This window comes from Bufo gargarizans, chromosome 7, assembly GCF_014858855.1.
Source record: "Bufo gargarizans isolate SCDJY-AF-19 chromosome 7, ASM1485885v1, whole genome shotgun sequence".
NCBI lineage: Eukaryota > Metazoa > Chordata > Amphibia > Anura > Bufonidae > Bufo > Bufo gargarizans.
The window spans coordinates 151349287-151365429 of NC_058086.1; the positions used below are offsets into that span (position 1 = coordinate 151349287).

Consider the following 16143-nt stretch of genomic DNA (forward strand, 5'->3'; position numbering starts at 1 on the left):
CAATTTTATTTGGACAGTTGTCCTTTGATCTTACTGCCATCAGATAATGTACTACAGGTACAGTATAGTCAAAAAGTTTGGCACTTCCAGCAACAGTAATGGTCCCGCATATAAGAGACATAGTCCTGTGCGTCATGAGTTTAAGGGATTGTCCAAGTTGAATAAAAATTAGGGCAGCCCCTGTAAATGTCCTAAAATAACAAAAGACTCAATACTTACTCCTTTTCTCCCCTATTCCTTCCAGAGGTGTGCACCTCCCCACCCTTGTGTCATCTTCCTGGCTGTAGTGGTGATGTTCCATGCACACAGGTCACCATGCAGCAAATCACTGGCCTCAGCAGTGACTTTCCATGTTCTGCTTCATAGGTGGATCTGTTTACATGAAAATGAACAAGTATATCTTCACAGGTGGAACATAACACTTTAAGGCATGCCTCCCAACATTTTGGACAGTCAAAGAGGGATGCTTAAAAGTTACGGACATTACTGTAAGTCAAAATGTATTTTGGCATACAGTATATTACTGGTTACCTTAAATAAAACAAGTTGAACAAGGTTCAGTTTGTAATCTGTATTTTTTCATTAAAGACCCCCTGATATACATTATCTAGCAGCTTGTTTCTAGTTTCAAATGTGTCCCTCCCACCGATAGATGCTGGATGTTAGTTCAGTGGGTCCATGATGCTGCAGTCTTCACTAGCTCTCATGTACCAGACCAACTTTATTCATATACTGCTTCTCTCTTCTGCAACCCATGGGGGATTTCCTCTCACTTGTACTGATAGTCACTGATGCTGTGGAGTATGCTAGGCTTTCCCTTTACACTGGCACATGATCTATGTGATTCTTATCCTTCAAACTACCTTTTGTGAGCGTTCCTTCCTGTCCAGCCTGTGTGAGCTGCACTTATTGGATGCTTTCCCACCTCCTCACACTCTGATCTGCTGTTTTACAACCTCCTTTTTTCTCCCTGCTGCCATTTCTAACACTCACAAAGGGAAGGGGAGAGCAAAGAGAGATGTCAGAAACAGGAGTAATGGTCTGGTAGATTTATGTCAGATTCAGCAGCACTAGCAGCTAGTGATGAGTGGCAGGTCCCATATTCGAATTTGTGATATTTCGCGAATATTCCCTAGAATATTTGTTTCATATTCGCGAATATTGGTAGTCGAGATTATTTTCGAGATTGTGATTAATCTAAAATGTATAAATCGCATAATGCGAAGTTGATCAAAAAGAGTATATAGCAGTAAATATAGTGCTATAGATTCATTTTAAGAATATTCGTCATATTCTAAAACAAGAATACTGTATACAGCGAATATTTGAGAAAATACAAACAGAGCAATTTAGCTAAGCTAATAGTAATATAAATATATATTTTTTAATAGTGTAAATTTTTTCCAAATCTTAAGTTCAGAAGAGAAAAAAAAATAAGACTATAAAAAAAAGATTATAGCACTCTATTACCTAAATTGCTCTATTTTTGTATTTAGCAAATATTCGCTATATTGCTATATATTCTTGTTTTAGAATATGACGAATATTCCAAAAAACAAATATATAACACTATAGCAAATATATTAGTTATTTAGAATATTCGACCTTTTTTTTTTTTTAAACTTGTACAGTTGTTCGGCATACTCCTCCCCGACAAGCGTCCCCATCACCATGGGAATGCCTGTGGGTTAGAATATACCATCGGATCTGAGTTTTCACGATCGCAGGGAAAACTCTGATCCGATAGTATATTCTAACCCACAGGCGTTTCCATGGTGACGGGGACGCTTGTCGGGGAGGAGTATGCAAACAACTGTACAGATTGGGGGAAAAAATAGGCGAATATTCTAAATAACGGATATATTCGCCATATTGCTATATATCAAATTTATTTTTTTCCATATGAAAACATGATTCCTTCCTGCTTAAGTTGCATGTGGGCCAATGACAAGCAACTTAAATGCTGAATATTCGATATAGCGAATATATAGCACGATATTAGAAATATTCGCGAATTCTCTAAGTTGCGATATTCGCTAAAAAAATTGTTATTAGAATATTCATGCTCAACACTACTAGCAGCTAGGTGAAGAACCTATACACACGCTGCAGAAGAAAACAGTAGTAAATCTTTAATGAATACTATTTAGAAGGTTGCTTAATTCTGCATGTAGGAAGCAAATCAACTATTCACTGGCCATATAAAAGCGAGATCCTTTTTTCCATGCATATCTATATGAATATCTGTCAATGTATATATTAGCACAAAAATCTTCTGAATATAGAATTTTTGAGGACCTGAATTATGCCAAATGATGCAAGTCTGTCTATAATTTTCAGTTAGGAACCAGATAGAAAGTTTTTGAAGTGCTATGATTTTTTAGATGTGAATCTCCCATGTCCAAATTGGGAAAGGAGCAAAGACTGACAGAAGAACTTGGGTGAAAAGTAGGGACTCTCCCTTCAAAAGAGGGATACTTGTGAGGTATGGTTTAAAGAATTGTCAATGATTAGAAAAATATGGCTTACTTCTTTCAAAAATCGCTTGTATCTGGCATTGCAGCTCAGCTCCATTCTGGTCAGTGGGGGTTGAATTACAATACCACACATGCTGTTTTGGGGGAAAGCAGCCATAGTATTCTAATCCTGGACAACCCCTTTAAGGCTCAGTAAAGTACCGTAATGTCCAGGAGCGTTACTTGACTTTAATAAGATTGCCTAGTTTCTCTTTTTTTTCTCCTCTTTACAGAACTGGGCTGTTCACTCCTGATATGGCATTTCAAGCAATAGTGAAAAAACAGATTGTGAAGCTCAAAGGACCAGCTTTGAAATGTGTTGACCTGGTTATGCAGGAGCTCCTGAACTCTGTTATAAAATGCATGTCTAAGGTACAGTATGACGAGCGTATATTTTTGATCATCATATCAAATTTAGCTTTATTTCTCATATAAGAAATTTGTACACTGAGTAATCTCTTAATATATTTGAGATTTTATTTTTCACCGCTGTGTTTATGACGGCCTTAGATCATTGGTCCTCATCTCATCCTTTTGATTCAGAACCCCCCCCCCCCCAAATGTTAAGCCAAAAAAGTTAAATATGAAGATTAAAGAAACATAAGCAGATGACTAATACAGATAAAGGGAATACTTATGTATACAAGCCAGAAATAAGGGTTAGAAGCTATAAGTAACTTGGCTGAAGGCAAGAGTTTCTTCAGAGTCCTGGACAGTACCTACAGTGTACGAAAAATATAAAATGGAGCTACCCTCGCCTGGAGTCCACAGAAGCAGCTTGTCCTAGCACAAGTAGAGAACATGTACTACTGTACTGTAGAGGTGCTACTAGACATCCAGTCAGTGCTTGAACTGCTGTAATACTGGTGTCTTCCAGTGAAATACCTATGCTGACTGGTTGGAAGAGCCAATCAATCATGTGTGCTGCAGATCTGGGCTGTCTGTGGGATTGTAGGTCGAATGTGCCTTCAAGGTACCATGGCCCAGGATCACAGTATGAAGAAAATATTATAATCTGTAGACATTGTAAGGGTAGGACTACTATAGTATATACAGCTGCCAGCAGCTCGGGAAACTCTTGTGATTCTCCAGGTTGGGGAACATCACCATAACCTACATTCACATCTGAATGGAAGTCACAGAAGGATCTATCACATGATGGACCACAACAGCTCCCGACAGACCCCACTGACTAATAAATAAAAAAATAACACCAGTGCAATATATTATCAGTCATCTGTGGAGCTGGCAATGATCAACTAATGGAAGTCAATGTTGCTTTCTTTGTTCAAATGTAAAAAATATTTGGTGGACATTCCCAGTTGATAAAAAAAAAAAAAAAAATGCCATGTTACCGCACCTCACAGAGTCATTCATTTACAAGTGAGATCCACCGCTCAATCAGGCCTTCTAAGATCTTTGCTGGATGAGATTCCTCCACAGAGGAGCACTCTGCATTTCCATCATCAACACTATTGCAGAACTGACTTTTCCTTGGATCTGCAAATATTTCAGCAGCTGAGATGTTTCGCTGGGATCACCATGTGAGTTAATTCAACTCCAGGACACCACTGCAGAGGTGACTGTTGATTGTGATTCCCTCTTTTATTTGTGCCATTGATGAGTCAGTCACTCTGAGAAATTCCAATTAGCATGAAATTCAAGAAGCCACATACTGTTCTTGCCCTTTGTTTTTTATGTAAGCCCCTGTGCGATGTGACACTTTAAACATCCAATGTTCAAATATAAGATTTTACATTAAAACTGATCTATTTTGCTTCACTTTAGTTATCTGACTATCCAAAACTCAGAGACGAAACCGAAAGAATAGTAACTTTCTACATCCACCAACGAGAAGAGAAAACCAAAGAGCAGGTATGTATCTGGATGCCAGAAAACACATGAAGCCCAATACTTAGCGGAGTGTATCGACTGCTAGAGATAATCCGCATAAACCAGTAATTGCTACTACTAAAAACTGCAATAGAGATTATTGTGGGGAATCGGTCAGATGATTTATCTCTACCAAATGACTCCCAGCACTTGGTCGGGCACTTAGCAGCATGTGTACAGTTACCTTTGAGGGAACGTACCATACCTGCACTGGTTTAAAAATGAATAGCGCATGCACAGTATACTCTCTGCAAGATTTTAATGAGCAGTGATGTCAGAATAGGTGTCCACCATGGGTGGAACCATAACCATAGTGCTTGCTATGGGGCCCAGAGGTTGGGGGGCCCAATCAGGTGCAAGAACATTGTAGCAATAACAATATGGAGTCTTCGTGGGTGTTCTCATATTGATGCTATTGTACATACCTATAGTTTTTGCTACTTATACTGCTGTTTTAATGTTCTTACACTAGGTGGTGGGGGCTCCATCTTATTTTGTATTCGGGCCCTATGAATTATAGTTACACCCCTGGACTGGTCACTGTCAGTTGGGACAACGGGGGAAGCATTGGCCATGGCTAGCAAGCGAGACCCAGGGCACTGGTCTGGATTGGGACCTCCCTTGTTTCACTTGCCACCTAATTTGCATGAAGGATTAAAGGGAACCTGTCATCGGGATTTTGTGTATAGAGCTGAGAACATGGGCTGCTAGATGGCCGCTAGCACATCCCCAATACCCAGTCCCCATAGCTCTGGGAGCTTTTATTGTGTAAAAAAAAACGATTTGATACATATGCAAATTAACCTGAGATGAGTCCTGTCCCTGACTCATCTCACATACAGGACTCTTCTCAGGTTAATTTGCATATGTATCAAATCGTTTTTTTTACACAATAAAAGCACACAGAGCTATGGGGACTGGATATTGCCGATGTGCTAGCGGCCATCTAGCAACCCATGTCCTAAGCTCTATACCCAAAATCCCGGTGACAGGTTCCCTTTAAAGGGCCCCTCATTTTGTAAAAATAATATATATGGATTTTTTTTTTATTGGAGTGCCCACATACAACATTATAGGGGAAATTCATTATTCCCCCTACACTGGTTTATGGCATAGATAAGTATCAAATCCACTGGATTTGCAACTTTTCTAGTTGCAGTTGGCATTTTACTCGACCCTTGCCAATATTACAAAAGAAAGTCACGACGAGGGCGGAGTGTTGGTGGGGCCATTGGCCCCGGTTCATTCATCAATATTTGTGTCAGAACCTGGCATAAATAATGACTGAAATTTACGGCAGCTCGAAGCTGCTGTAGATTTCATCTCGGTGCACAGTCTGCGGGAGGAGCCAGGCCTAGTCATAAATGGCGTTGCTCCTCCGGTAGTGCACGCCCCATCAAGGCTGGCATAGTAGACGCCTTTGTACTGGCCCTACGTGGGTTGTAGTCTATAATTTTTTTATTTTTTATTAAGCTTCTCTTTAGTACTTTTTTAATATTTTTTTTGTCTTACCACGCCTCAATCACTCCTGCATGGGGAAACAGCAGATAATAATTATTCCTGACCAAAAAAATGCTTTATTAATATTAGAAAACATCAACAATCCCTTAAAGTATTTTTGGTTAACGACCTAATAAGTTATCATATATAGAACATTCAGAGGTGCAGCTTGAAGTTTTTTTTTTTAAAGATGCAAAATCGGCACCAATGCCCCTCATTATGGACAAATAAGTTTAATAAAATATAATTGCATTATCTTCTTTACAAAGGTGTTACTCCTGATTGATATACAGCTATCATACATCAACACCAACCATGAAGACTTCATTGACTTTGCATAGTAAGTAATTTTTTTTTCTGTTTTATACATAAACTATTATAGACAAAAGTATTGTAACACCAGCACATGACACCTACAGGAGATTTTAGGACATCCTCTTCCAAATCCGTAGACCTTAATATGGAGTTGCTCCCCCCATTGCATCTAAAACAGCTTCTGCTCTTCGAGGAAGGCTTTCTACAAGATTTTGGGATGTGTCTAGGAGAATTTTTGCTCATTCATCAGAAGAGCATTTGTGAGTTCAGACATTGACGTTGCCTGGCTTGCAATCTTGATTCTAGTTCATCCCAAAGGTGCTTGATGGGGTTGAGGTCACAGCTCAGTTGGCACAATGCAGTCAGGCAGGTAGTATTCCCCTGTTGTTCGCAAAATCCAGACTCGTCCTATCAGACTTCTAGATAGAGAAGCGTGATTCGTCTTTTCGTAAAACATGTTTCCACTACTCCAGAGTCCATAGGCGTTGTGCTTTACAGCACTGTATCAGACACTTGGCATTGTACTTGGTGATGTAAGGCTTGAAGACAACTTCTTGACCATGGAAACCAATTCTATGAAGCCCCTGGAGCACAGTTTTTGTGCTAAAAGAGATCGGCAGTTATTAAGTCAACAGAGTTGGTGACTCAATAACTGCAGAAGCACTTTGAGCTTCAGCACTTGGAGACCCGTTCTGTGACTTTACATGGTCTCCATGTCAAGGCTGAGTTGCTGTGATTTCTAAATGCTTCCTCTTACAGTTGATCATGGAATATCAAAGATGTAAAAAAATCCACAAACTGACTTGTTGCTATTACAGGACCACCCTCAATTCAGTGAACTCTTTAGAATGACCCATTCTTTCAGTAATGTTTGTAGTGGTGGACTGCATGTAGGGCATTTTATTATTCAAGAGCACTATTGTATATTTAGTATAGAAACATATCTTTCATATTATTTGCAATTGCAAACATGACACTTTGTAATTTTACCATACATTTAGGGTCATTTATTAAGACCGGCGTTTTAAAGCAACTGTGCTGGCCGTGGATCGCCAAAGTTTTAAAGAGGCACAGGCCTCTTTATAACTTCAGCGCATCCAGCGCCAGTTCTAAATGTAAGACAGCTTCCGAGAGGTCTTACATTTAGGCCCCTTTCACACGGGCATTGCACCCGCACTGAATCCAGACCCATTCATTTCTATGGGCTGTGCACATGAGCAGTGATTTTCACGCATCACATGTGCGTTGCGTGAAAATCGCAGCAAGCTCTATTTTGTGCGTTTTTCACGCAACGCAGCCCCTATAGAAGTAAATGGGGCTGCGTGAAAATCGCAAGCATCCGCAAGCAAGTGCGGATGCGGTGCGATTTTCACGCACGGTTACTAGGAGACTATCGGAATGGGGACCCGATCTTTATTATTTTCCCTTATAACAGATAAAAAACAGATTAAAAAAATAAATATGTTACTATCTGGTTTTAACTGGCAGGTAAAAATTTTGGTGACTCATTTCCTTTAACCCCTTTATGACATCCGCTGTCCATTGTGACACAGTGAGAGGTTTGGTCTGGGAAAACAGGTATTTTCCTCCCAGCATGTGCTGCTGGGGTGATTTACAGCCAGGTGAGGTCAAATACCAGACCGGATTTTAAATGCCGGTCTGGGTTTTGGAAGCACCTGGCTGTCCTTAAATAGGCAGTTGGGCTGAGAAGCGAGGTCTCTGTGTTGGGATCTGGGAGCCTTGTGTCTGGAAAAAGACTTGCTACCTGTTTGGCGTGAAAACAGGTTGCTATGCTTAAGGACTCTGAGGCAGAATTGCCGCATGGTGTGAATTACCACCAACACCGCAAGGTGACTTTTTGCTGGTTTATGACTGCTTGTTTTGTCACTTACCTAAAGTGTGAATAAAACACTGAACTGTTTGATCAAAAGAACTTGTTGTTGCCTCTATACTGCGTCCGCTAATCCTGTCTACCAGAGCGAAACCCCACGCCATGTGCAGCAAATGTTGGCACCTTAAAGACAACAGCTGTATTTCTGCTGTTTTACACAGCAGACACCCGAGGCTAATGTCTGCGATCGTCAATAATTCTAATCACAATCATTTAACCACTCAGATACCATTGAAAATTAACTGGTGCCTGGTGCCATTAGAAACTAAACCCACAAAAAACAGGCTCTCAAACGGCTATGTGAACAGAAAAATAAAAAAGTTGTGGCTCCCGGAAGGCAGGGAGTAAAAAATAAAAAGCAAAAATGGAAAATGCTCCTGAAGGAGTTAATACAATTACAACAGTTTTCTGCCCTTAAAATGCAGTACGGTAGTCTACTATTTTCTGGTGTAAATGTCAGTTTCAGTTTGTGTCAGGACAAGCGGGTGTAGACATCCATTTGCATGGAGTGCAACTAATTTACTGAAATTAAGGGTGACCATACGCATTAAATAGCTGTCGACTGAATGATCATTCAGCCAACAGCTGTCTCTCCCAACTCCATCCCGTCTCCTCCATGCACATACAGGCTCGGCCGACTGTGTATGTGTATTCACTGGGGAGAGCGTAGAAAGTCGCTGCCTGACACTTCTGCCGGTGGCTTGTCTCCTAGGGGAACAAAAGGATTGGGTGAAAATATTCACTTTGTCCGATCCTTCTCTCCCCGAACATCATCTGGGAGAGTTGGGAGCTTGCCGCACACTGTCAGCCAAACCCGCCAATATACCAATGTATATGGGGGCCTTAGATGCATGTTTTCACTGCTGGATCAGGGTCTACTTTTTAAATGGTTCAAGTGGTTCCTGTTTTTAAGAAGAACAAAGAATAACAAAAAATCAATTGCTATTAAAAGATGAAATTCGAACAGATGCATACAACTTCCAAACAATGTTCAAATATGGTGCCATATGGTGCTTAAATAATACAGGTATTATGCAGTGGCTAACAGTGGATTGGAAAATATATCTTTTATGTTGTCCACGGGGCGCACATTGTGTTAAGGCTGTAGAGTAGTTATCCCCTGCATACAGTATGGCTTTATATCACAGTACAGTGGTCCCTCAAGATACAATATTAATTGGTTCCAGGATGACCATTGTATGAAACCATTGTAACTTGAGTAATCGGTTCCAAAGCCCTAAAATGTCATCCAAGATAAGATAAAATGAAGATAATTAAGACAGATAAAACAAGTCCTTACATATAACAGTCAGGAATAGCTGCTAACTAGCAACTAATACAGTATTTTACCAGAGAAGTGGCCTTGACTGGTTGGATCTGAGTCTGAGGTATTCTTTTGTTGAGTCTAGTTTCAACTTACGATGGGTCAGAAAAGACCATTGTATGTTGAAAATATTGTATCCTGAGGCCATAGTATCCTGAGGGATCACTGTATAGACATCTGCTGTATATTATTTCCTAGCACTTCTGCTCTATTCATTATAATGCAGTAGATTATACCTGATACACTGTCTATTTCTGGAGGAACTACTAGATGCAGACTTAAGTTGAGGAATCTAGCAGATGTGCCATGTAATAAAGCAGCAGGGGTTGCGATCTCTGCTCACATTTGGGGAACTAAAGTAGAGAGCAGCCTGGTCCTCATATCGCAGTGTTTGCTGCTGCTGTGCTCTACTTCGCTGCCATGTGACAACACGTACAATTAATGCCGATGCAAATTTACATAGAATGAGATAGATTAAAGCCATTTCAGAAGAAATCCACAAAACTTCACCCCATAGGCTGATTCAGATATAGACAAATGCCTTAGGTTTATCTGAACTTAACTTACTGGTTCCTGACCAGCAATGAAAATGTACATCACAGCCAGGTGCCAGTCCCAACTCTGTGACATACATTTCGGTTATGCCGATATAAAAGACGCTGTCAGTGTACCCACTAGATTAGCAGCAGGAGGGTGCCTGTATAACGCAGTCCTTCTTTTGATGCAACTCCTGGGACTGGAGAAAAAGCTGGCAGTTTAACTAACTCTTAGATGCTGCGGTCAGTAACACCTGCTGCCAATGACTGGGATTGGAGATGACTCTGATCCTAGTCATTTGACCCTACAGATGCCACTATCAATAGTGACCATGACATCTGAGGGGTTAGACAGATGGCTCCCTCTGTCTTCTGAAATGGCGGGGCTCCGATCAGTTGCTATGGCAGCCAGGGGTGTAGCTCATGAGCTCTGGTGCAAGAGTTCAGCTTGGGCGTTGGGGGTTCCCTCAGTTCTTTGTGGCCAAGGGCAGGGAAGCACATACCTTTTCTGCTGCCTGAGGCAAACATTGAAACAGCACCCCCCCCCCCATGCCAAATTCTTGACCTAACCCTTTCCCTCCAGCCGGAGGTGTAACTTGACCAGCATGCACTTTCTATAATACTGGTGTCGTCTTATGCCCCAAGGGTCTTTGGGCCCCCTCAGGCTCCTGGGCCCGGTAGCAACTGCTACCTCTGCATCTGCTATAGCTACGCCCCTGATGGCAGCCTTGGCCTGCCAAAGTAGACTGTCTGTTAAGCCCTGCCATCAGCAAACTTAACGCTGGGTTCACACCTGAGCGTTTTACAGCGCGTTCCTACGCGCTGTAAAACGCACAACAGGCAAGAACCAATGATTCCCTATGGGAAGGGTTCACACCTGGGCGTTTTACAGCGCGTACGATCGCGCTGTAAAACGCCCGACGCTCAAACAAGTACAGGAGCTTTTTTTGGCGCGTTTGACGCGCGTTTGGGCCATAGACTCTTTGGACAACACTGCTGTCAATCACCCAAACGCGCGTCAAACGCGCGTTCACTATTAAAAAAAACGCGCATAAAACGCGCGACAAAAACGCGCATAGAAACGCGCGTTTGAGAAACGCCTAGGTGTGAACCCAGCGTTCGAGGAAGCCTGTCAAAATCCCTTACACTGAAATAGTACTTTATTGTAGTCTATAGTAGAAGCGATCAGCAGATTAAATATTCAAGTCCACTAAGGGGACTGAAAATTACAGTAAAAAAAGGTTTGTAAAAATATAAAATACACAAAAACATTAAAAAAACTATCCCTCTTTCCCAATATTGCATATTAATATGGTATTGCTGCATCCAAAATTAACCAAACCATTAAAATATAAAAATAACTTAAAAAAATCAATATTGCTGATTTGATATTTTTTTTTCAAGTTAAGCCCCCCAAAAAAGATAGAAATAGTAAGTGGTAAAAAAAGTCATATGTATCAAATGTACCAGTAAAAACTACAGCTCGCCATGCCAAAAATAATCCCTCATACAGTTCTGTAGACAGAAATATATAAAAAAAAAATATTTTATAGTAACCTATAGAATAAGGGCTCATGCACACAAACTTATTTTCTTTCTGTTTCCGTTCCGTCTTTTTTGCGGACCGTATACGGCGCTATTCATTTCAATGGGTCCCCAAAAAAAACAGAAGTTACTCCGCATGCATTCGGTTTTCCGTATGTCCATATTACTGTTACGCAAAAAAAAAAAAAAATAGAACTTGTCCTATTGTCTGCATTACAGGGCCACAAAATACATACGGTCATGTGCATGAGCCCTAAGGTTGTCATGTATTTTTTAGAGCACAGTAACACTATAAAAACAAAACCCCAAAAAACATGGAAGATTTTTATTTATTTTTTTCAATATCACCCTGCGATGGATTTTTCCCATTTTCCAGTACAAGCTATGTTAAATTAAATGGTATCATTAAAAATACAACTTGTTCCACAAAAATAAACCGTCATATGGCTATGGGAATGGAAAATTTCAAAAGTTATGGCCCTTGGAAGGTGGGAAAGGCCTCATGCACACGACCGTTGTGTGCATCCGTGGCCGTTGTGCCGTTTTCCGTTTTTTTTCGCGGACCCATTGACTTTCAATGGGTCCGTGGAAAAATCTGAAAATGCACCGTTTGGCAGCCGCATCCGTGATCCGTTTTTCTTGCCCGTGAAAGAAATATGACCTGTCCTATTTTTTTCACGGCCAACGGTTCACGGACCCATTCAAGTCAATGGGTCCGTGAAAAAACACGGATGCACACAAGATTGTCATCCGTGTCCGTGATCCGTGTCCGTGATCCGTGTCCGTTTTTTCCTATCATTTCAATGGCAAACTTGACTTAGATTTTTTTTTCATTTTTCATGTCCGTGGATCCTCCAAAAAAAAAGGAAGACCCACGGACGAAAAAACGGTCACTGATCACGGAACAACGGACCCCGTTTTTGCGGACCTTAAAAAAAAACGGTCGTGTGCATGAGGCCAAAGAATATATATTTTTTTAAAACAGAATGAAAGTTGGCCCGGTCCCTAATGTGGATAAAGTGTTACTGTACAAAAGTAGTAAAAATCGCCCAAAACACGATAAAAGCAAAACCTAAAAAACATAATAAAATAAAATAAAAATTATTCTCCCACGGAAAATAAAATTCATTATATGTAAACCCTAAATGGCTCCATTAACAAATGTGGCTTGTCCTGCCAAAAACAAGACCAATTAATGCTATGCAGATGAGGAATATTAAAGTTAGGCTACATGCACACGAACGTTGTTTGTTTCCGTGTTCATTTCGGGTTTTTTTTGCGGATAGGATGCGGACCCATTCAAAAAAAATGTGCTGTCCGCATCAGTATGTCTGTTCTGTAGCCCCACAAAAAATATAGAACATGTCCTATTCTTGTCCGTTTTAGGCATTATTACAATGGATCCGCCCAAAAAACGGATGTCATCCGCTTTTTTTTTTTTGTGGACTGCAAAACACATACGGCCGCGTGCATGTAGCCTTATGGCTTGTGGAATGCGAGATTATGCACAGGACACTGCATTAATATTAGTCGTATGACTCAAAAATAATGACAACTTCTTAGCAAGATATATAATCCTATACAGAGGAGGCAGTGACCAGGTACTTGCCTCATTTCCTGGATTGTCTCAGAGGGATCTTACTGCAAAACAGGCGAGTCTCCTGCAGAGGCTGCTGACAGCCTTCTCCAGGGGGATCTTAAGCATTTGTATGGTGCCTGTTGGCACTGATTTTGCATTGGGTCCCAGGGGATTCAAGCGGAACCTCGGAATATAACGTCCATGAAGAGTGAGCTGAAAGTTTCCATACAGGACATGAATTAAGATGTTTTACATTGTTTAAGCTCGTGCTATCTACATTACTATGGCCCCTTATCTGTTATCGGCAATATTTCCTGATTTAAAATGATTCTCACAGCATTGTTAATGGGAAGTCTAAGGTCTCATGCAAAAAAACGTCTGTTAAAAAGACGGACACACTGTCAGTTTTTCATGGCCATTTTACATCAGTGTGTGCATCCACTTTTTGGCCATGTGTCCTTTTTTAATGTCCGTTTTGCATCTGTTTTTCATATCCGTTAAAAATGGACATGAAAAATAGATGAATTTGATCGGCAGTTATTTATAGACCCACCCTTCTGAGAACACCCACAGGATGGTAGGCCCCCAGCTAAAATAATGTCCGCCACAGTGTAGGATTTTTTTTTTGTTGTTGCTGCACCCAGCTTTAATAATGTCCCCATGTAGGCCCCCAGCTATAATAAAAAAAACTCACCTTATCCACTTGCTCGCGCTGCAGCAGTCTCTTCTCTCTTCACAGAACAGGACCTGCCGAAGGTGTGCGATGACGTCACTCCGTGCTCCCACGTGGTTACGTCACCATGCAGATCGAAGGTCCTTCGGCAGGTCCTGCTCAATGAAGAGAGAAGAGACTGCCGCTCCGCGAGCAAGTGGATGAGGTGAGTTTTTTTTTTTTTAAACCCCTAAATAGCCTGTGTACCCGTTTTTAACTGCTGTTAGACGGGGGCCCTCCTGTGAATTGAACACTGTCCAATTAATTTCAATGGGGTCCGTCGGGTCGTAAAAATGGGCAAAAATAGGACATGTCCTATTTTTGGACGGATGCTATTTACTGGCCGTTAAAAGAACAGCCATGTGAATAGCCCCCTAGACCTTAACTGGTGCTAAAAATGGGCGTGTGCCGCCACGCGCCCATTTTTCACTGTCGTGTGCATGTAGCCTAAGGCTAGGTCTACACGACGACATTTGTTGCGCGACAGATCCATTCGAGATGGATTTTTCTGCGACTGTCGCTTCGCAGTCGCAGCATGTCGCATGTTGCAGTGCGACACCATAGACTGCCATTATAAAAATTGTCGCGCGACGTTAGTGCAACAAAATGTCACGCGACAAATGTCGTCGTGTAGACCTAGCCTTAAAGTCCTTTGGTATTTTCAATATACCTGTATGTTAGGCATTGACAAATCTTAGGCTAGGTTTACATTGCCGCTTAAATTCCAATATTGCCATATCCGGTCACCGCTGGCGCCCAACGGATCCCATTCACTATAATGGGGTCTGCTAAGTTTCCGGCATGGGTACCAGCATTCTGCCCAGCAGGGCCATGTGAACCGAGCTTAAACCAGGTCTCCAGTAAATGTACAAGCCTAGTTATCACTGCAGCTCCTTTCAATTCCTCAGAACAGCCTCAGTCATGTCCTTTATCGTAAGAAGATATATTTAAATGTATTGTCCCATGAAAAACATTCTACAGTTTTCAAACCAGCACCTGGATCCGAATACTTTGGTAACTGCATGTAATTAAAACTTTAGCTTAGCCCCTGAGTTATTCAAAAAAATGTATCTGTATAGCGCCACCTGCCCCCTTAGGGCTCATGCTCACGGCCGTTGCCTGGCCGTGCCCGTATTGCAGCCCACAAACAGCGGGTCCGCAAAATACGGGTGACGGCCATGTGCATACCGTATCACAGATGCAGACATCTTCATCTCAAAAGGTCCATAAACCAGGAGATACGGTGTGGAACAGAAGCACGGATTGGCTCCGCACCGCAAAAAAGTCGTGCGTACACTACTTTTTGCAGTGCGGACCCTCGGATGTGGGCCCCATTCAAGTTAATGCATCCGCAGACAGCAGTCTCATGGTGGGTGCCCATGCATTGTGGAACGCAATTTGCAGTCCGCAGCACAGGCAAGGCCAGCACATGAGCATGACCCCTTAGATGCAGCAGAAAAGACACTCTCCTTGAGCTATCAACTTGATATTAATCTAGCAGAGCAATGAATGGGGAGATCTCTGGATTCATGTGAGGTACAGGTCATGTACGATATGATGTCTGATTTTCCTTTTTTTACATTAGTCATGGGATAACCCCTTTTAAATTAAAAATATTAAAAAAGAAGCCTACTGTTAATTGGCTAAATACAATGCTGAAAGTGATGAAAGTGGTTTGATCAGGGTGTGGCACTACTTTTAAAGATTATTTATATTTCAAATAAAAGCATTTACAGCAACACGTCTCTACTAGACCCTTCTTCAGGCACAAATACTAAGGATACGACTACATAGCGTGGTCGTGATGTGGCTGTGCTGAGTTTGAGTACCGCGCTGCTGAAAGGGCTACAGCGGGCTCTAATGAAACTAATGAAAAACGCACTGTTAAGTGGATCTGTATTGTTAAAGGGGTTCTCCGGCAACTTAGAAAATTAAACTACTTAAATATTACTTCATTATTTATAATGGCTCGTTTTGTCTGGGGAGCAATCATCAGGGAAAACAAAATGGCCACTGTCCTATTAGTTCACACAAAACCTGTCCTGATCACACATGAGGACAAGTTACTTTACAAAACTGAGGTAAAGAGCTGCCTCATCCTCCTCCTTCTCCTACTTGTCAGGGGTTATGATCCTAAATACAGATAAGATAAAAGAACTTTAGCTGATTCTCAGGGGAATTTAGTTAATGCGGAGACATGAAGTACAGAGAGGATGGACAGGACAGACTGTGGTAATGTGTTGCTGTGGTAATGGAGACTGTAAACAAGTGCTGGTGCTCATTAGCTACACCTCACCCTCCTCTCTGTACTGCATGTCCCCTCATCATCTCC

General features: G+C 41.4%; 1 protein-coding gene across 1 annotated transcript in view; it reads left to right on the forward strand.

Moving 5' to 3' along the window:
* DNM3 (dynamin 3) overlaps positions 1-16143 on the forward strand; it is a 358945-nt gene that overhangs the window by 43253 nt on the left and 299549 nt on the right. Inside the window, 3 exon segments of the mRNA XM_044302430.1 lie at positions 2750-2888; positions 4305-4391; positions 6179-6249. Coding sequence (XP_044158365.1) covers positions 2750-2888; positions 4305-4391; positions 6179-6249 — 297 coding nt within the window.